The 21,745-nt window shown below is 40.3% G+C and overlaps 1 protein-coding gene and 2 pseudogenes across 7 annotated transcripts in view; 2 read left to right on the top strand and 1 right to left on the bottom strand.

The window, feature by feature from the left end:
- The window catches only part of ZFP2 (ZFP2 zinc finger protein), a 41,369-nt gene that overhangs the window by 10,508 nt on the left and 9,116 nt on the right, over positions 1-21,745 (top strand). For 2 of the 7 annotated variants that reach the window (XM_034961153.3, XM_055112892.2), the window contains exons 2-5: positions 10,242-10,377; positions 10,687-10,779; positions 13,372-13,587; positions 14,251-14,396. Coding sequence is in view for 1 of the 7 variants with exons in the window: in XM_055112895.1 (XP_054968870.1) it covers positions 10,248-10,377; positions 10,684-10,779; positions 14,251-14,336 (312 nt within the window). In the remaining 6 variants the exon portion in view is untranslated. Of the gene's footprint in view, positions 1-10,241; positions 10,378-10,683; positions 10,780-13,371; positions 13,588-14,250; positions 14,397-21,745 lie in introns of those variants that run through there. The other 5 variants (XM_055112894.2, XM_034961155.3, XM_055112895.1 and 2 more) reach the window with 5 other exon arrangements.
- LOC117980450 (DCN1-like protein 3) lies at positions 5,119-9,984 on the bottom strand (annotated as a pseudogene).
- LOC112439859 (phosphatidylinositol-glycan biosynthesis class F protein-like) lies at positions 18,558-20,360 on the top strand (annotated as a pseudogene).

Consider the following 21,745-nt stretch of genomic DNA (forward strand, 5'->3'; position numbering starts at 1 on the left):
TTGGAGACCTGTCCATATCAGTACATCGGGGCTTCTTTCTTTGATTATGTGGGCATATCATAGTTTAGTTAACCAGTCTGCCTTAAGGGACATTAGTCTAGACACTTGATAGCAGCTGATGACAGGCATTTCGTCACTTTTGTTGCTGCTTCTCTGAATTACTGATGAATCACTTGGAACTGTACAGTAGATGAGAAATGAGTAACTCAGATGTTGAGAAATAAAGTGTAATTGTCAACTAGATGTGTTTATAACCTGTAAATGGAATGCAATTATGAAGTACAGTAATAGACTTGGGACATATCAGTGCAACATTAGAGCTGTTTTCCTTTTTTCATCTTTCTCCGTAGTTTCATCTTTCCCATATTGGCCAGTGATGGTAGTATGAATTGTCTAGGTGTTACTTTTATTTGCCTTTAAATTTAATATTTTATAAATATTGGGCATATAGACTCATCATATCTACTATCCCTTTTTAAAAATTTAAAGGCAATGAGAGAGAATTCCAAGTTTCCAACCCTCAGAAACAACTATGATGTACATTCTTCCAGACTTTTAAAATACCTGTCTACACCCTTTGCCCATTTTTATATTGAGTTATTTACATATAAAAGAGGTCTTTTCTATAAAGTGGATAGTATTCCTTTGCTATACGTTGCCAGTATTCTATCATGTTTCTTTTAAATTTGTTTATAATATCTTTTGCTACAAAAAAGTTTTGAAGTTTTATGCAGTTAAATTTCCTTTCTCTTTACTTGGCTTTGGGATCATGCTATGAAAAGGAGCCTGGCACGGTGGCTCATGCCTGTAATCCCAACACTTTGGGAGGCCGAGGTGGGTGGATCACGAAGTCAAGAGATTGAGACCATCCTGGCCAATATGGTGAAACTCCGTCTCTACTAAAAATACAAAATTACAAAAATAAAATACAAAAATACAAAAATTAGCTGGGCGTGGTGGCACGTGCCTGTAGTCCCAGCTACTCGGGAGGCTGAGGCAGGAGAATCAGTTGAACCCGGGAGGTGAAGGTTGCCGTGAGCCAAGATTGTGCCACTGCACTCTAGCCTGGCAACAGAGTGAGACTCCATCTCCAAAAAAAAAAAAAAAGAAAAAAAAAAAGAAAAGTTTTCTGTACCCCAAGATAATATAAATCTTTTTCTGTGTTTTCTATTAGTTTTATAATTTTAAATTTACATCCTTGTGCTGTCTGGAATGTATTGTCTGTGATGTGAAGTAGGGATCTAACTTCATTTAACATGATATGGTGAAGCATTTCATCCATCCATCCACTCATTAAACATATTTAGCGCTTCTCTGCCATGTGGTGTGCCGTGTTCTGGATACTGGGAATGTTGCAGTGAGTAAGAGAGGCAAGATCTCCTTCTCTGAGCTCTTATTTTCCACAGGGGATGCAGACAATAAAGAGGAAATATGGTTGAGGATAGTGTTAGGTGCTGTGATGAGGACGCAGCAGGGGAACATGGTAGAGTGTCACTCAGGGCTGTTTTAGCTCAGCAGAGGAGTGGCCCCTCTCAGGAGATGGCATTGGAGCTGATGTTATCTACTGAAATAATCTGCTCACTCTCCGTGGACTTGAAATGGAACCTTTAAAATATGCCAAATTGTCACATATATATGAAATATATATGAGTTTATATTATAATATAGTTTACATATATTTATATATTAGTTTATTTTTAAAATTTATATATATGTTTATTTTTCTGGATTCTATTCCATTGTTCTATTTCTGTTGTAGTACCACACTATTGTATTTGTTGTCTCAGAATTCATTTTGCTTTTTTTTTTTTTTTTTTTTTGAGAGACAGAGTCTTGCTCTGTCTCCCAGGCTGGAGTGCAATGGCATGATTTTGGCTCACTGCAACCTCTGCCTGCCGAATTCAAGGCATTCTCTTGCTTCAGCCTCCTCAGTAGCTGGGACTACAGGCACGTGCCACCACGCCTGCCTAACTTTTTGTATTTTTAGTAGAGACAGGGTTTCACCATGCTGCCAGGCTGGTCTCAAACTCCTGACCTCATGATCTGCCTGCCTCAGCTTCCCAAAGTGCTGGGATTACAGGAGTGAGCCACTGCGCCCGGCCCATTTTGGTATTTCGTAAAGCAACTCTTCCCTCATTTTTCGTTGCAAAAGTTTCGTTACTGTTCTCATATATTTATCCTTAATAGTCGAATTTTATTATGAAGTTCCAACAGTAATAGTAAAAAAGTAAAATTATGCAGTTCTGATTTGAATTTCAAAGTGTGTAAGTCAATTTGAGGAAGATTGCCATCTTTACGATGTTTATTCTTCATATTAAGTAAAAAAATGATACTTTATTCTATTCAGATCTTTCATTATGGCCTTTAACTCTTTACAGACCAATCATGAAGATCTTGCGTATTTCTCTTAAATGTATTCTTAGGTGTTTCATTTTTTGTTGCTGTTGTAATTGGAGTTTAATATGATTGTGATTTTGTAAACAAAAAATTTGGATTGCTCAGTATTGTATCTGAAGACACTTTGCTGCTGCAGTGCCTGAAACTTCATCACTATCATATTTTACTTATAAATTATACTTTCATCATTTATAATGTCCTTATTCTATTTGATATGCAGTTTTTTCAAACAATAACTGTATCAAAAAGCCTTTGTTTTTAGGTTTAAGAAAACCTCTGTATGAGTAAGATAAACCCATGAAGCTCCTTAAACACTATGAGGTATTCTGTACTGAATGTAGTGCTAGGGGGAAAATGACTCATACTAAATGGAAAGGAGGAAAGGAATAAGACATCTTAAGGAATTGATGACAAATGTATATTACTAAGTTTCATGTTCACTTTCTTTTTTTTTTTTCTTTTTTCTTTTTTTTTTGGAGACAAGGCCTGGCTGTATTGCCCAGACTGGACTACAGTGGTGTGATCTCAGCCCACTGCAACCTCTGCCTCCTGAGCTCAAGCCATGTTCCCACCTCAGCCTCCCGAATAGCTGGGACCACAGGTGCACACTACCACGCCCAGCCAATTTTTGTCTTTTTTGTAGAGACAAGGTTTCGTCATGTTACCCAGGCTGGTCTTGAACCCCTGAGCTCAAGCCATCCGCCACCTGCCTTGGCCTCCCAAAGTGCTGCTATTACAGGCGTGAGCCACCATGTCTGGCCACGTTCACCTTTTAAGAAGCCTTTTGTAGTTACCTAAATCAGCACTTTACCAGCCCACAGCTGGCACGGGGATCTGCAGTGCATTTCACAATAGAAGCTCTGCGCATGCTGAGCACAGAGCCAGGACTTAAGGTGGTGAGGGTTTAGGGAAGCAAGGAAGACCAGCACATAGCAACCTGGATTTGGACTTTTATTTTGCCTACTGTATTGAGCTAACAAGGTAATTTGTTGAAAAAAGTAGATGATTTTTGGAAGGGGAATCTTGTATTTCTGATTTGATATCTTCTTTCACCAAAAAGAGGCTTATTTTTGTTTTCACATATATTCTCCCTTATCTGATAACGTTATTCTCACTGCTTTCTTTACATTTGCATTTGCCTGCCATATCCTGTGTCTGCCCTCCTCTTTTGAAATTTTAAACTTTTTGGTTTCTGTTTTACGTATATCTTTTGTAGGTACCATACAGCTGGATTTTAAATCAATTTTAGAGTTTTTGTCTTTATTTATTTATTTTTTTTGAGACAGAGTCTCGCTCTGTTGCCCAGGCTGGAGTGCAGTGGTCCGATCTCGGCTCACTGCAACCTCCGCCTCCCGGGTTCAAGTGATTTTCCAGCCTCAGCCTCCCAAATAGCTGGGACTACAGGTACACGCCACTGTGTCTGGCTAATTTTTTTGTATTTTTAGTAGAGATGGGGTTTCACCATGTTGGCCAAGCTGGTCTCGAACTCATGACCTCAAGCAATCCACCCACCTCAGCCTCCCAAAGTGCTGGGATTATAGGCGTGCACCACCATGCCCGGCTGAGTTTTTGTCTTTTTTTTTAATAAGTTTTTATTTAAAATATTCCCTTTTTAATCTGTTCCAAAGTGTTGGAAGCTGAACGTATAGTTCAGCCACCCATCCTTCCAGTAAAGTTTTCTGAGGACATACTTTTTAAATGGAAAAATAACAGGAGGATCCTCTAACTGAAACCAGGTAGGACCAGAGTCAGCTCCTCAAGCCCCTGAGGCAGTCTGGCCAAAGCTGGCCTTATGGAGCGAGCGTGTGGAGAAGTCTGGGGAACTGGACCCTCTTGTGATGAAAGGGCTGAACAAGCTCATGTTCTCTTTAGTGAAAGTGGTCCAAATTCAGACCCAAAAGCCTCCATTATGGCATTCCCTGGCATTCTTCCTATACTTTATACATTGAAGGCAGCTCCCTCTTTTATGGCCAGTATAAGCAGGCAAAGAAACAAAGGAATATAGATACATATATGTGTACACATATATATTTTATATAGTTAAAATATATATATATTTTATATAGTTAAAATATATATATATTTTATATAGTTAAAATATATATATATTTTATATAGTTAAAATATATATATATTTTATATAGTTAAAATATATATATATTTTATATAGTTAAAATATATATATATTTTATATAGTTAAAATATATATATATTTTATATAGTTAAAATATATATATATTTTATATAGTTAAAATATATATATATTTTATATAGTTAAAATATATATATATTTTATATAGTTAAAATATATATATATTTTATATAGTTAAAAAATATATATATTTTATATAGTTAAAATATATATATATTTTATATAGTTAAAATATATATATATTTTATATAGTTAAAATATATATATATTTTATATAGTTAAAATATATATATTTTATATAGTTAAAATATATATATATTTTATATAGTTAAAATATATACATATTTTATATATGTATATACACATTTTATGTATGTATACACATTTTGTATATACACATATTTTATGTGTGTATACACATAAAATACACATATTTTATATATACACATTTTATATGTGTATATACACATATTTGGGGGTAGGGAAAGGAGAGGAGGGTCCTGTAAACCTAAACAGTCATCATATTACCCCAAATGAGCCTGACTTTAACAAAAAGATGACTCCTGGGGGTTAAGTGACAACATGGGTGCAGCAAGAAGGGAAAGGGCACAAATTTAACTATTAAATATACTTTGATATTTGTTTGGCACAATTCAGGCGCACTCCAGGCTTCTGCCTTTGCCAGACAAGTAAGCTCGTGATATTCAAAGAGATAAATAAATAAATAAATAAATAAATAAATAACAATTCAAGCAGAGCTGCATACCACAGTTTTCCTTAAAGTCAGTTGGCCGGCACACAGTTTCCAAACCACCAGGAACAGAAACTTTGGCTCCAAGGCAAACGAAACAAACAAAAAAAATTATTTCCACTTACAACATGAAAATACAGAAACTTCATCAAAGAAAGAAAACTATCAAAGAAGTCTACTTCCAGCAAAACTGAGGTAGCACTGCTTTCTCTGCATTCAATGCTTAAGTGGTTCTCAGTACAACGTGTTCTTAAAAAATGCTCACTTGACTGACAGGTGCAGCATGTTGATGGATAAACTCAACATGAAATGCAATAGGTCAAAGAAGGAATGAGCAAGAAGTGAGGGAAATCAGAGTTCTGGATAAATTAGCTTAAAAGGGGGTTGTCACCAGACTACAAATGCTCTTGGCTGGCCTTGGCTCTCCAAGAGCTCTAAATCGCCTGGAAATTAATGCAGTGTGATTAAGTTAACACTCCTATTCAAATCTGTGTAAATCTTTAAAAATAATTATTACTGGCTGGGCGCAGTGGCTCACGTCTGTAATCCCAGCACTTTGGGAGGCTAAGGTGGGCAGATCATGAGGTCAGGAGATGGAGACAATCCTGGCTAACACGGTGAAACCCTGTCTCTACTAAAAATACAAAAAATTAGCTGGTGTGGCAGTGGTTGCCTGTAGTCCCAGCTACTTGGGAGGCCGAGGCAGGAGAATGGCGTGAACCTGGGAGGTGGAGCTTGTAGTGAGCCGAGATTGCGCCACTGCACTCCAGCCTGGGTGACAGAGGAAGACTCCATCTCAAAAAATAATAATAATAATAATTATTACAACCTAATTTCAACCATGTAAATAGCGCTACACACAGTACAGACCTGCCCTTAGAAACAATATGCAAAACAGATCTGGCACTGTATCATTTTATAATGTGAATTCACCCTAACCATCTCATCCCCCACTCCCTGCTCTATGCCTTCCCCTACCAAAAAAAAAAAAAAAAAAACAAAACCTAATTTGTGCAAGAAATGGCAGGCTTATTCTATCTGAAGGCTACAAAAAAAAGATAACATGTAGCCAGGTTCAAATATTTTTGGAGATTCCCCCAAAACAAGAAATAACCAAAATAACCAAAAAATGAACAAAGTGCCTAAAACATGGTACAGCATTTTAGAGCCCTTTCAGATACAAAGCAGAGAAAGGTGTGTTGGGAGAAAAGCTGACTGTTGGGAAAAAAAGCTGAGGCAGGGCTTGCATGTCTGACATAGTGTAAAAGAGTCTTGGAACATGTCTGGGGTCTGGGGTCTAAAACCCCTCATGGCCTTTGGAACACCAAGTTTAGTGCTAAAGGGTGGAAGGCTGCCCTGCCGCACCGTAATCTAAGCCCAGGGCATAAAAGCCCTCGTGGCTTGGATGGAATCCAGGGCTCGGCGTAAAACCCCTCGTGGCTTGGATGGAATCCAGGGCTCAGGGCGTAAAACCCCTCGTGGCTTGGATGGAATCCAGGGCTCAGGGCGTAAAACCCCTCGTGGCTTGGATGGAATCCAGGGCTAAGGGCGTGAAACCCCTTGTGGCCTCTGGAATGTGTCTACACTTGCTGGCTCCTTGCTTCTAGCACTCCCAGGCTTATAGTTCGATTGTATCGTAAACTAGAAGAACGTGTTTCCCGTTATCTCAAGCAGCAGAACATGTTCCATATGCTTCAAAGAAAATGGTAAACCATCTCAGCTGTAGATCATTGCTTAATAAATGGCTTTCTTTCAACCCCCACATCCTCACCACCTGCTGCTTTGTTTGATCACCAGTAAATAGTGCTTGCTTCCAGAGCTTGGGGCCTTTGCAGCCTCCATACTAGCATTGGCCCCCTGGTCCCACTTTCACTCTTGACTTCTCTTTGCTCATTCCTTTGACTCTGCTGGACTTTGTAGCCCCCATGGCCTGGTGTTGAGTCTGATCACCCCAACAAAGGTGTGAAGTAGAAACTATCCTGATCTTCAGTAATTTCCCAAAAGGTCCAATTCCTCAGTTGGCTGCAGGGCAGCGGGCAGATCCTTGCCGCTGCTCCTGGGACAGAGCCACTAAGTCTGCTCCTCAAGACACAAGCCCTCGGGCCCTGAGCTGAGTGCACCTCTCTCTTCCTCTTCTCTTTTCCTTCACTCCATTTCCCACTCCACAAAGGTGTCAAAGAGATTTGGCCAGGCCTCATCTTCACTGTGGTTGCTGAGGTCAGGGCCAATCACCTGAGTGAAGTTAAGGAACATGTTCCAAGAGTCCCGGGAGATGCCCTTGATCCTCAAGGGGTTCTCTGTTAGGAAGTTCAGCCACTGGTCCAATACTGGAGAATTGTTCTGGGTAGAGACTAGTTTCCATAGGGTGATGGCTATTTGCCGATGCACTGACCACTGCCCTTCTTCAGAGTCCAGGCCAAACTGAAATGTAAACTGGTAGAGATCCTTGAATTTATTCTCCTGTTTGGCTTCTGTTAAGAGGCTAGAGAACCGTGCACAGATTCTGTCACTGCTGTCTGCATTTAATGCTTTGCAGCCATCAAAAATCTTTCTGGTGAATTTGCACATGGTTGCAGCCTGGAACTTCCAAGCCAAGAGCAGCACTCGGAATTCTGTGGGGTCGACACATAGGTCATTGCAAAAGTGCTCCATGCCTTCCTCCAAAATTGCATCTTCCCACTCATCCTTGTAGCACCTGAACAGTTCTTCCAACCCCTGCAAGGAAGACTCCTCGGCACTGGAGTTGGACTCCCTCCCACCATCTCCTGAGGATGTTGGCAGCTGGCAGCCTTGGCCTTCTTGGTCCTATTGACAAGGCTATCTCTACTTGGCATGCCACAGGGTGGTACTTGCTCCTCACAGTGGCCTGCACCCTGCCTGCTGTGTGACTTGTTGCTGGGGTCATGGTCTGCATTCTTGCTGCCCAGGGTCAATGAGGGATTCTTACACTTGGTGACACACTGGCCCATGGTACTGGTGTCCCGGCCTCTAGAATGGCCTCCTCTGGATCAGTTGCCCTCACTGCCACTGGCCCATGCACCTCAACATGTCATCAGTCAGAGGAGCTAGCCAACAGCTGCTCCAGAGGTTCCTCCAGTCAAACCCTTTCTGGAAACGATGGCAGCATGGCGGGTCCAAACCACCTACCATCCCTGCTGGGGTTTCCAGGCTCCCTACCCCTGCCGCCGCCGCCTCTTCTTCCACCACTGCCACTGCCTCCTTCATCTGCCAAGGGAAATGAACCATTGGGTTCATTTTTAGGGACTGAACCTTTTTATAGGGAAAAAAGGTTCCTTTTAATAGCGAAAGCGAACCATTGGTGTTTGTCACTATATGTGTGTTAAGTATTTTTCTGGTTATTATGCGGTCTTATTTCCTTTATTCTCCTTTCTTTACGTTTGTTGAACATCTGATGATTTTCTTAGTTCCCTTTCTCCTTGGATAAAATGGAAATTCTGCACTTTTCCTGAAAATATTTGTCAGTGATTTTTAATATATTTTTGTAACTTTGAAATATTGATTAAATAAAAATTAGGGAGAAAATGATGTAGAAAGAAAGGTAGACAATGAACTCTGTGCCTGAGTGTTGACACTTTTTCTGGAGTTCCTAGTCTTGGATGTGAAGTACACAGATTTCTTGGAAATTGATTTTGCCCTCTGTCTCTCGTATTCAGTCCTTCTTTCTCCACTACGGTTGACCCTTAAATAACACAAATTTGAACTACACAGGCCCACTTTGATGTGGATTTTTTCCAATAAAAGTTACACTGAGTGTGCCTGCCTCTCTTGCCACCTGCTCTACCTTCGCCACCCCTGAGACAGCAAGACCAACCTCTCCTCTCCCTCCTCCTCTGCTGTCTGTATGTGAAGACAAGGAGAAAGACTTTTATGATGATCCACTTCCATTTAATGAGTATATGTGAAATAACTGTTATGTTATTAGTAAGCCTTCCAGTCAACACTAGGCTATTAGGAGTTAAGTTTTGGGGGAGTCAAAAGTTACACGTGGATTTTAGACTGTGAGGGAGGTTGGTGTCCCTAACCCCCATGTATTCAAGGGTCAGTTGTGCTTTCTCCCTTTTCCTTATTTACATATCAAAATGCTCTCTGTCCTGAAATGATGAAAACCTTTTCTATTGCTTTATTTCTATTATCTATTCTTATTTCCATGGTCTTACTCTCATTTTCTTTACAAAAAGTTTTAAGTAATTTATCTGGCTGGACACGGTGGCTCACTCCTGTAATCCCAGCTCTTTGGGAGGCAGAGGCGGGCGGATCACTTGAGGTCAGGAGTTTGAGACCAGCCTGACCAACATGGTGAAACTCCATCTCTACTAAAATTACAAAAATTAGCCAGGCGTGGTGGGCACCTGCAATCCCAGCTACTCGGGAGGCTGAGGCAGAAGAATTTCTTGAATCCAGGAAGTGGAGGTTGCAGTAAGCCGAGAACGTGCCACTGCACTCCAGCCTGTGCGACAGAGCAAGACTCGGTCTCAAAAAAATAAGAAAGAGAAAGAAAAGAAAAGAACGAGGGCTGGGCTGTGACTGTATGTGGCTGATAAATTGCTATCGACCTCATCTGTTGAGTGTCAAGTGTCCCGTGTTTGGTCATCATGTACCATTTAGGGCAGGGATTCCCTCCTTCACCAATGGGGTGAATAGGAGGTGATCACAACACCACTCCCTCCTCTCCCATGGGAATCTAGAGCCGCCTTTAGTGCCTTTCCTTATTTCTCACTTATACCTACTCTTCCTGTCCTTACCTCCCAAAACACTTTTTATATTTTGTCTCTGGTTATTTCGTGATTGGTGGCAGACATTTTCTTCCATCTGGAAGGCAGCATGTTTTCTCAGGCAGATCTTTGTCCTTTCAGTGCTGCTGGGATTTTCACTCCCCTCAGAGGGTTTGGTTGGCATAATCCCTTATTGAGGAATTTTTAGTTTCAGGAATCAGTGACTTTCAAGGATGTGTCCATAGATTTCTCTTGGGAAGAGTGGATTCAAGCAGATTCTGCTCAGAGGATGACCGTGTATGGGGAGGTGATGCTGGAGAACTACAGGAACCTGGTCTCACTGGGTAAGGACTTCTTATAACTCAAAACCCACCTCTTGACACCTTTCCCCCTCAATCCTGTGTGACCTGTGAAATTTATGAATTTGGACTTGAAATCCCTGATCATAAGGCATTGTTTTAGGGTGTTTGCTTGGTGTCCTCTCTTTCAAGGCAGAAGATTGAAATTTTCTGTAGAGAATGGAAAATGGGGAACTTCATAAGCCACACCTTCCTTGTTTCAGAAGCCCTGAAGGAGAAATGATCAGAACTCTGCTAGGATTGGTTTTTAGGATCAGTTCAGAACCCAAATTTAATGTCTTTCCTCTTAAGCAGGAAATCACCTTTCCAAACCCAATGGGACTTCCCAGCTGGAACGAGAAGAACTGAGTCTGATGCAAAAAGAACCGCCTGAGGGTGGCTTTCGAGGTAAGTGCCAGGCTGTGCAGACTTGTTACATGAGTGTGTCTTTGGGGAAAATCACTTCAGAGATTGTTGGGTCTCTGGAGAGACTAGGGCCACTGGATGTGTGTTCTCAGATGACACCTCCGCATTACTGATGGGCCTCTTTTCTCTAGGGCTCACTTATGTCATCTTGCAGGGAGGTGGTGGATTATGAGGAGTAAATGAATTGTTACATTTATGGCACTTACCCACTGCCTGGAACATACTGAGCATTTGGTAAATGTTAGCAACCACTATGTCCTCTTCTGTCTTCCTCTGCATTCTGAATTGAAACCCTGTCTTTATGCATCTTCTCTGGGCTTTTACTGTCTTTCATGAGTGTTTCCTCTCAACCATAACATATATCCATAGCTTCCTTTCTGTCATTCATGTAAATATTTGTAAGCTTTTTCTCCTTCAAAGGAAACTAACATTTCTCTTCCTCTGCATTGTGTGAGAGAGTTTTAGACAGTCTTCATTTAAAAACATGAAAAATGATGTTAGCCTTGTTTTCATTTCTAGCAGCCTTACATTGTATATATTTTCTTTCTCATTCCCAAAATTCTAATCTGCATTACTACCCATTCAATGCCATTTACCTCAAAATGTTGAATGCTCCTTTATCTTTGTTATCTGGTTTCTAATCCTTATCACAACTGAAATTTCTGTTTTAGGTGTTATTACTGACTTTTCTCTGAAAAAAAAAATGCATTTTACATCTTTATCTTCTCTACCATGTGCAAAAGTACCAATCATTTCTTTTTTTTTTTTTTGAGATGGAGTCTCGCTGTGTCACCCAGGCTGGAGTGCAGTGGCACAATCTCAGCTCACTGCAAGCTCCGCCTCCCGGGTTCACACCATTCTCCTGCCTCAGCCTCCGGAGTAGCTGGGACTACAGGTGCCCGCCACCACGCCCAGCTAATTTTTTGTACTTTTAGTAGAGACGGGGTTTCACCGTGTTAGCCAGGATGGTCTCAATCTCCTGACCTCGTGATCCGCCTGCCTTGGCCTCCCAAAGTGCTGAGATTACAGGCGTGAGCCACCGTGCCTGGCCCTAATCATTTCTTTATATATTTTTTTTAATTAAAGAAATAGGCAAATATTTAATCTCTAGATAATGTAAAGCTATCTAAGATAAAACAATGAAAGAAATCATTAAAGGAACACAATTATAGGAAAAACATTGCCTGTAACCATCACTGCTGGTTTCCCACAAGTTTTTTAAAGAATGGGATTCTGGGAGAGGAATCACTGGGTCAAAGGATATATCCGTTTTTTATGGTCTTGCTACATATTGCACTGCTTTAGATACTATTTTGTGTTTAATGATAATTTCTTTGGTATAAAATGAAAGGTAGTGTTAATTACTTTTATTACAGATTTCTATGGATTTTATTACTATTGATATTTGTATTTATTCTTATGTAAATAACCTATTCAACAAATATCTATTGAGTACTATTCTTAGCACTGGGACTACAGCAATAAGCACAGCAGGCAAAGTGTTTTTGAGGAGCTTATATTCTAATGGGTAGACAATAAAGGAAGAAGGGAGGTGGGGACAGAAGGGAAAGGAAAGGAGGCAGGAAGGGAGGAAATGAATATAACACAGTGATAGGTGCGGTGTGGAAAAATAAAGCAGCATAAGGGAACGACATTAGTTAGCAGGAGTGTGATTTTACAGGGAGGGCTTCTCCTTTAATGAGACTTTTGAGCAAATACTCAAAGTGATGGGCCACATGGGAGAACATTGAGGACATAGGGAACAGCAGGTGCGAAGGCCCTGAGGTAGGAGATTGTGTGGCATTGTTTGAAGGGGAGAGTGCTAGCAGATACGAAGATTTCTGTAAACCTTACGTTTCAGTCCTTCTGTAAAAAGATCTATTTGTACTATCATTTTTTAAATTTCTGTGAGCCACTCATTCTCTGAGTGTTCTTCTTAAATAGCAGTCTTTCTAACACATACACTAACTTCACTCATCTGTTTGGGAGTATTTCATTGTTTTTGTTTCTGGTTTTCTGGTATGTATGTGCAGCAGTTTTTTCCTTGCTCCCTAGATTATTTTATTGATGCCATTTTCATTGCTTATTGCCATTCTGGTGGGTTTTCTGGAAGCAGCAGAAGCAAACACATATATTTTGATACTGTGTTTTCATCTCCCACTTCTTTACCCCATTCGTGCTTCCCTACTGGGTTAGAACCTAAAGGTTTTTCTTTCTTTCTTTTTTTTTTTTTGAGATGGAGTCAGGCTGGAGTGCAGTGGTACAGTCTTGGCTCACTGCAACCCCCGCCTTCCGGGTTCAAGCAATTCTTCTGCCTCAGCCTCCTGAGTAGCTGGGACTACAGGTGCACACTGCCGTGCCCGGCTAATTTTTTGCATTTTAGTAGAGACGGGGTTTCACTGTGTTGTCCAGGCTGGTCTCGAACTCCTGAGCTCAGGCAGTCTGCCCACCTCAGCCTCCCAAAGTGCTAGGATTGTAGGCGTGAGCCATGGCACCCAGCCCACTTGTTTTTTTTTTTTTACTGCATGTGACACTGTATTTTACTCATCATTTTCAATGTCTGTCTTTCTTTAGCCGGGCATGGTTGCGTGCACCTGTAATCCCAGCTACTCGGGAGGCTGAGGTGCAAGAAACACTTCAACCCGGGAGGCGGAGGTTGCGGTAAGCCGAGATTGTGCCACTGCACTCCAGCCTGGGCAACGGAGCAATACCCACTAATATGTAGGCTCACCGAATTGTCATTGAACATGTTTTTCTTTACATTCCCTGCCTACGACATTGCCTGCTGGAGTAAGTAGTTAAATATTTGTTGAGTGAATATTTAATGACATCAATTAGAATTTTCATAAATCTGGTGAAAATATAAATTTGAATTTATGAAATTCATATCAATACAGATTGGATAATTATTGGGATGAATGAATGAGTGGGCAGGGCAAAACAGCAAAGGTGGGATCTTCAGGACAATAACATAGTGAGGGGGCCAAGGATGCTCTGGTGAAGGTGAGTGGTCCAAGGAGGAGGAGAGGGCCCAGCAGAGAACATGGTCAAAGGGAGAGAGGAGAGCCAAGGTAGAGTATGACAGTGCCAAGTAGGGAATGAAAATGCCTGTTGGACTTGGTGATCAGGGAGTGGCCTGGGACCCAGGGAAGAGCCCATTTAGTGCTGAGAGAAATATGCTGTGGGCAGAAAAGTGAAGAGGAAGCAAGCAAGTGAAGACTTTTAAGTACAGACTGTCGTTTCAACAAGGTCAGCTTCTAAGGAAAAGGAAGAAAGAGTAAGAACTCAGAAGAAGCCTGTGGCTTGTTTTTTAACAAGGAAAAGACTTGAGTGTATCTGAAAGAGCAGAGAGGTGTCCATTGCAGTGGGAGAAACTAAAGATAGGCGAAAGTTGAATGGAAAGGAGCCCATAGAACATGATGATTTGCAAACTCCAGATCTTGTTCTTTCCAGATTTTCTTGGATATTGCTGTCAGATTAATCTGACATTGAGTCCTCTCATTATCCTGTCCCAGTCAAGGGGAGAAAGTATTGACTGAGTGCTGTGCTCAGCTCTTCCACAGCCAGCATCTCACTTACTTGACACAAAACATCTATAGGTAAGTACTGGTACTCCTCTTACGGTGGAAGAAATTGGCTCTGAAAGGTGAAATAACATGTCAGAATCTGAACACATATCTTTTGTTTTGTTGGTTTTTTACTTTGAGTTTAATGGTAATTCTTGCTTTCTTCCCTTGCCCTGCTGTGTTCTTATTTCCTAGTATATTTAGTAAAACTAGAAACTTCTGTATCCTGGCCTAATTTTCTTTTCAGCATCATTTCTTTTCTCTGTACTAAAGCTTTGTACAGTTGAAAGCGTTGTTAGATTTTTGCTCCTGTTTTACAAAAGATGAATAGAAACTGCAAATCCAGAAGTGCTGTCCCTGGTGCCAGTATTTTCATTGTAAACTGACTAATTTTGAGAAAAGATAGAAATTTTTAGTAATGTGGAAAGCAGTGTCTTTTAGCCTCTCATCAACAGCAATTAGATTTAAATCATTTAATCATATTCAGTTATGAAGGAGACAAAAATTAAGAACATGCATAAAGTATTAGAAACCTACTATCAAAGATTATGTGTAAAAATACAGTTGGGGATTCTATAATCTTTTTAGCTCTCCAGGAAGCCACCCTAACCATCCCTAAACATAGGAGCCTGCTGTCTGTGTTTCACACATGATTTTTAAAAATGTGGCCGGGCGTCGTGGCTCACACCTGTAATCCCAGCATTTTGGGAGGCTGAGGCGGGCAGATCTCTTGAGGTCAAGAGTTCGAGACCAGTCTGGCCAACATGGTGAAACCCCGTCTCTACTAAAAATACAAAAATTAGCCAGGTATGGTGGCACGTACCTATAATTCCAGCTAGTCAGGAGGCTGAAGCGTGAGAATCACTTGAACCCAGGAGGTGGAGGTTGCAGTAAGCCGAGATCATGCCACTGCACTCCAGCCTGGGCAACAGAGCAAGACTCCATCTCAAAAAAAAAAAATTTTTTTTCAGAGATGTACTGGGTAACTACTTCTGCATATATGTATGTCTGTCCATGTAAATATATGTGTACATATATACAGAAACATACACAGAGAATTTATATAGTTAAGAGTCTCTATCTACCTGCATGCTCACATGAGCCTCACTGATGTTTAATACGTACACATATCTTTGCTTTCGTTACTAGGAAAACTGATCTAAAATACTATAATGAATGTAGAAGTATTCAAAAAGTTCATTCTTCCTTAAATAAGACAGGCCCACTGCTGCCTCAGGGCCTTAGCACTGGCTGTTACCCTGTCTGGGAAGCTTTCCCTTAGATAGTCCTATGACTTCCTCTCTTAGTCCCTTAAAGTCTTGGTTTAAATGTCACCTTTTCAGTGAGGCCTTTTCTTATGACCCACTTTAAAATTGCAGACGTTTTCTGTCACCCATCATGTTCCCTATATCCATTTAAATGCTTTTATTGTTTTTCTGTAAGGTATACCACTTAAATACTAAGGATTTTACTTATTGCCTCCCTTTCTCTTGCTAAAATATGTTTCATAAGGGCAGACATTTCTTCTGTTTATTGCTATATCCTGAGCACCCAGAACAGTACCTGGCTTGATAAATATTTATTGAATGAATGATTTATCGTGTTCATAAAACCAGTTTGACTGCTATATGGAGAGAATGCATTGTAGGGTAGCAAGAGTTTAAATAGAAAATCCAGACAGGTGGGTATAGAAATAGTCTAGTTGGGTGTTAGGAGTAGCTAACTGTTACCCAGAGGATGGAAGAAATATAAAAGGAGAAAATAAATAAATCAACTTGCCCTTTTCAAGAAGCATGGGACCTGCTTGCTGCCCAGTCCCATCCCACACACCCATACTGTGCAAGCTCCCAGCCTCTGCTATGGCTTGTGCCAGCCGTGTGTACTAAGGGGTCTGTGACAGACCAGACACCTTGGTCTGGAGACTCTAGTTCATGTCCTGGTGAGTATCAGAGTTATATAAATCCTATAAGTTAATGAGTGAAGGCAGAAAAAGCATTCCAAGCCGTTAAGGGAGTATTGAGTATTTCCAGTATTATTACTCAGAAGTCTTGTTTAGGAAAAAAGGAAAGGCAGAGAGAACTGTATGTTGCTTAATGTAAAATAGTAATGATGGTAATGATAACAGCTAATAATCACTGGATCCTTATTACATCCAAGCATAATGCTTTGTGCTTTATAAAGTCCTTATTTAATGAGATAGTAAAATGTCAAGGATCTGAAACATTGTTTAATCCTGGAAGAGCTACAGTTTCTGACCTATACTGCTCAGGTTCCAAGCCCACAATACTTCATCAATTCTGAGTAAAGCCACCCTAACCGTTTTTCATTTTGTAGGTAGACAGTTATATAATCTGGGAAAAATTAAAATTTTCCCCCCATCTCAGTGGCCATATTGGTCACACTTTTGGAATAACATTAAATAGTAGTAGTAATAGTAAGCACCTTTTCCTTGGTTCTGTTATTAGAGAGAATTCTTCTAGGGCTTTATTTGTATTCTTGGTGCAATGCTAATATTTTTGTTTTTGAATCACGAATGGATGAAGGATACCAGTTGAATACTTCTGAAGCATCTATCAGGTTGATCATATGACCTATTAATATGATAGTAATAGACTCTTAATAGTGAACCATTCTTTATTTCCTGGATAAATCCTTCGTGCTAGTTATACTCTTGATGTCTAAGTAACCAGCATTGTTTAAAAACATGAAGAGTTCTGGCTCTGATATTACAGTGACTTAGCAGGGTGGGTCTGCTGGTGACAAATTCTCTTAGTTTTCTTTCATATGAGAACGTCTTTATTTCACCTTCATTCCTGAAAGACTTTTGCTAATATAGAACTCTAGGTTTACGGTTACTTCTTTCAGCACTTTGAAATAATTAATCCTCTTCCTTCTGGCATCCATGGTTTCTGATGAGAAATTCAGTTATTCACATTTTTGCCCCGCCACCAAGTAGTGTATCAATTTTCCCTGGTTGCTTTCAAGATTGTTTTTTTCTTCCATTTTTAGAATTTAATTATGGCTGGGCATAGTGGTTCACACCTGTAATCTCAGCACTTTGGGAGGTGAAGGCAGGCGGATCACTTGAGGCCAGGAGTTTGAGACCGGCCTGGGAAAAACATGGCGAAACCCTTTCTCTGCGAAAAATACAAAACTACCTGGGTGTGGTAGTGCCTGCCTGTAGTCCCAGCTACTTGGGAGGCTGAGGAGGCACGGGAATCGCTTGAACCCAGGAGGTGAAGGTTGCAGTGAGCCAAGGTTGTACCACTGCACTTCAGCCTGGGCGACAGAGTGGACTCTGTCTCAAAAGAAAAAAAAAATTTGATTATGATGCATCTGGGCGTGGATTTCTTTGGGTTTACCCTGTTCCTATAGGTTGAAACCTTCTGTCAAATATAAGCTTTTAACCATGATTTCTTCAAATACTTTTTCAGCACCAAACATTTTCTCCTTCTCTGGGACTCCAGTGAGACAAATATTAGATCCTGTGTTGTTGTCCCATACATCCCTGAGGTGCTCTTCATCTTTATTTTTTCTCAATCTTTTCTCTCTGTGTTGTTCAGATTGAATAATTTCTTTTAATCTGTCTTCAAGTTAATTCTTTCCTTTTTTCACCCTTCTGCTGTTGGACCTATTTAGCAAGATTTCTGTTTTCTATATCAATAAATAAGTGTTTGTATATTAAAAATACTGTAGGGCTAGGTGTGGTGGCTCACACCTGTAATCCCAGCACTTTGAGAGGCCAAGGCTGGTGGGTCACGAGGTTAGGATTTCAAGACCATCCTGGCCAACATAGTGAAACCCCGTCTCTCCTAAAAATACAAAAATTAGCCGGGCATGGTGGCGCGTACCTGTAGTCCCAGCTACTCAGGAGGCTGAGGCAGGAGAATCGCTTGAACCCGGGAGGTGGAGGTTGCAGTGAGTCGAGATCGCACCACTGCACTCCAGCCTGGGCAACACAGTGAGGCTTCATCTCAAAAAAAAAAAAAAAAATTGTATATTTTTCACTTCCAAAATTTCCACTTAGTTCTTTTTATATGCTCATTTTCTTTGCTGAGATTTTATTTCCATTTCTTTAGAGTGTGTTCACTCTGACTTGTTGGAACAAGTAAGGCAGATGCTTTAAAGTCCTTGTAAGATAATTGTATCATCTCACTTGATGTCTGTTGGTTATCTTTTCCCATGTAAGTTGAAATGTTCCTGGGTCTTTATATTCTCAGTGACTTCAAAAGGTATCATGGGCATTTAGAATATTATGTTATAAAACTCTATGTCTTCTTGAAATCCAACAGAAAAAGTTGATATTTCTGTGTTAGCGGGCAGTCAACCTGGTTGAGCTCAGACTACAAAGTCCAACCAGCTTTCTGTGGGTTGTGGTTTCTCTGTCAGTTTGGTTGTCAGAGACTTCACATTGTTGCTTGAATCTTGCTCACATGTGTGTCGCTCTGTGGCCAGTATGGAATTTAAGCAGCAGTCCCTCTTATTCTCAAAGTCCACGTGTGCTGCTTAGGGGGTCAGATTCATGCATATGTATCTCGCAAGTGAGCCCAGGTGTTCTTAAATAACTTCCAAGGTCATGTTCCCGAATTCTCCCCTGTCTATGTCCGCAGTAGTTTCAGCTTCCCTGTGGCTGTCCTTTTGACTCTTCTGGCTACAAGGCAGGGGCCTGTAGTTGCCCCGCTCTGCTGTGACTTCCAGTGACTGTCCCTATGCAGAGCCAAGCAGCAGGAGGATAAAGAAAAGATGATGAAGTGGGGCTTCTTGCTACCCTTCTTGGGACCACAGATCCCTTGCTTGGGGAAGAAGGACCCTCTCCTCATGTTTTTGAGCTCCTGTCAGCTTGCAGTGGCACTGCTGTTGCAGCAGCCACCAGAGGATTGCTTAAGTGCTGGGGTGCAATAGAACGGAGAAAGGGGAAAAAATAGGCAATTCCCCCTGCTCTCTCTAAGCATTAGAAGTCCTTTTCCTGCTCCATGAACCGGCCCTAGAGCTTTTCCTGGAGAACCTCCTCTGGCTTCTCCTGCCTCAGTGCCTGTTTTCAGATGGCTGTATAAGTTTAGAACAGAAGACAGCTGAGGAAAAAAAGGAAGCTCACCACTGGTTCAGTGGTACTTTGGATTTTGGTTTTCTTCCCCAATTCACCTGCTACTGTTTACTTCTCAGGGCCTTCAAATAATTGCTTCATGCTTTCTGTTCAGGTTTATCAGTGGAAGAGACATGCTGGAATAGGCCTACTCCACCTTATCAGGAAGAGGATCCTCTACTTTGGTTTTAATTTGATCTTTGTCTAACTTCTTAAGGTGGAAACATAGGTCACAGATGATGGGCCATTCTTATTTACTGTAAAAACATTGAAAGCTCCTTCCGCAGGCAGGAGAGTCAGCTAGCCACCCAAGAAAACATCACGAAAGATACCGATATCAAGAGACTACTGTATACCCATCTTCTATGCATATTTACAATTATCCTAAGTGTCTTCATTCCATCACTCTTCTTGGAGAACTCCTCAGTATTGGAAACACACTTGACATGGTTGTGCGTCTGTTTTGGTTTTGTAACTGCTGTCAGTCTAGTACTATATTTAGTAGTGAAACCAAATACATCCTCTAAAAGAAGTTCATTATCACACAAGGTAACCAGATTTTTGAAATGCTGTATCTACTTTCTTATGTCTTGTTTCTCCTTTCATGTAATTTTTGTTCTATATGGAGCACCACTAATAGAGTTGGCATTGGAAACATTTTTTTTTATTTGCAGTTATTTTGTCTACTTTTACTATTGTGCCTTACTTATGTTTGTTAGGACCAAACCTCAAAGCATGGCTAAGAGTTTTCAGTAGAAATGGAGTTACATCCATATGGGAGAATAGTCTCCAGATCACTACAATGTCTAGTTTTGTAGGAGCATGGCTTGGAGCACTTCCTGTTCCTTGACTGGGCAAGAGCATGGCAGGTATGGCCCATCTCCTGTACACTTGGAGCGACCTTTGTCCACGTGGCTGGCCTTGTTATTTCACCACTCTGGATATACTGGAATAGAAAGCAACTTACATACAAGGACAATTAACTGGAGCAAAGGGAGATATTTCTTTGTGCAGATTCTGTAAGGGCTGTGCAGAAATGTGTGTGGTCAAAGCCAAGCAGTTCCATTTACAGCTCTGTTTTTTATGTAGTTACAACATGATGTGATTGTAGCTTTTTAAACTATGAAACCCCTGAGAGATTGTACCTTCTAGTTGAAATAAAGTATTTATAATAGAAAAACAAATATTGAAAGCTATATAATTTCCTCTAAGCATTGGTTGTAACACATAAAATATTATCTCATTCCATTGTGATTTCCTCTTTGACCTCTCAGAATTTACAAATTCACTGCTTAATTTTCAAACATGAGGATTTCCCAGATAGTTGAAATGTAATTCTTTAGGTGTCTTTTTTTAATTGTAATGTTTTGTGTTTGTGTGTATATGTGTACAATATATGTAACATAAAATTTGCCATTTTCGCCATTTTTAGTGTATAATTTGGAGGCATTTAAATACATTCACATTGTTGTGGAACCAGCACCGCCATCCATCTCCAGAACTTTTTCATCTTTCCTAATGAAAACTCTATACCCTTTAAGCAATAGCATCCCATTCCCCGCTTCCGCCAGCCCCTGGTAACCTCTGCTTTCTGCCTCTATGAATTTGACTACTCTAGATACCTCATATGAGTTGAATCATGCAATATTTGTCTTTTCGTGACTGGCTTATTTCACTTAGCATAATGTCTTCGAGGTTCATCCTTGAAGTGGATTCAGCATGTCACTGCCAGTCTTTTTATACCCAAACTAACTTCCCCATTCATGTTTATTTTTTATTCAAATTGAATATTTAAATAATAGCAGAAATGGTTTAGGAGTACCGTTATTACTGAATCTTCATATTTAAGACTGTGTTTTGCCTTTCTCTGCACATGTGTGGAGTGCTGACCATGTGGAGTTCTTGAGTCACATCCGTTCTTGCAGGCATGGCCCCATTGTCTTTCGGCATCCTGTGTTCCTGAGAAAATCTCTTCTCCCAGTTTTTTAAAAATTTGTAGGTAATCTTTTTTTTTTTCTTTCATAAGCATCAACTCCTCAGAACTAACCTTTAAGTCTAAATTCCATGAAGGTATACTGAATCCTACTATTAAGTTTTCTGTAGTAAAAAAATATGTTTGAACTTAAAATGATTAATATTTTCCAGAATAGCAAATACTTTGTTCTTTTTGTAATTTGATTTTTGAAATACATACACAGAAGAATGTGTAAAATCTGTACTGTTCAACAAAAACCTACATACTCTTCTAAGCCCTTTATTAACTAACTTTTGTTCTTGTATCAGCACTATAAGATAGGTA

This window comes from Pan paniscus, chromosome 4 (genome assembly GCF_029289425.2).
Source record: "Pan paniscus chromosome 4, NHGRI_mPanPan1-v2.0_pri, whole genome shotgun sequence".
Classification (NCBI taxonomy): domain Eukaryota; kingdom Metazoa; phylum Chordata; class Mammalia; order Primates; family Hominidae; genus Pan; species Pan paniscus.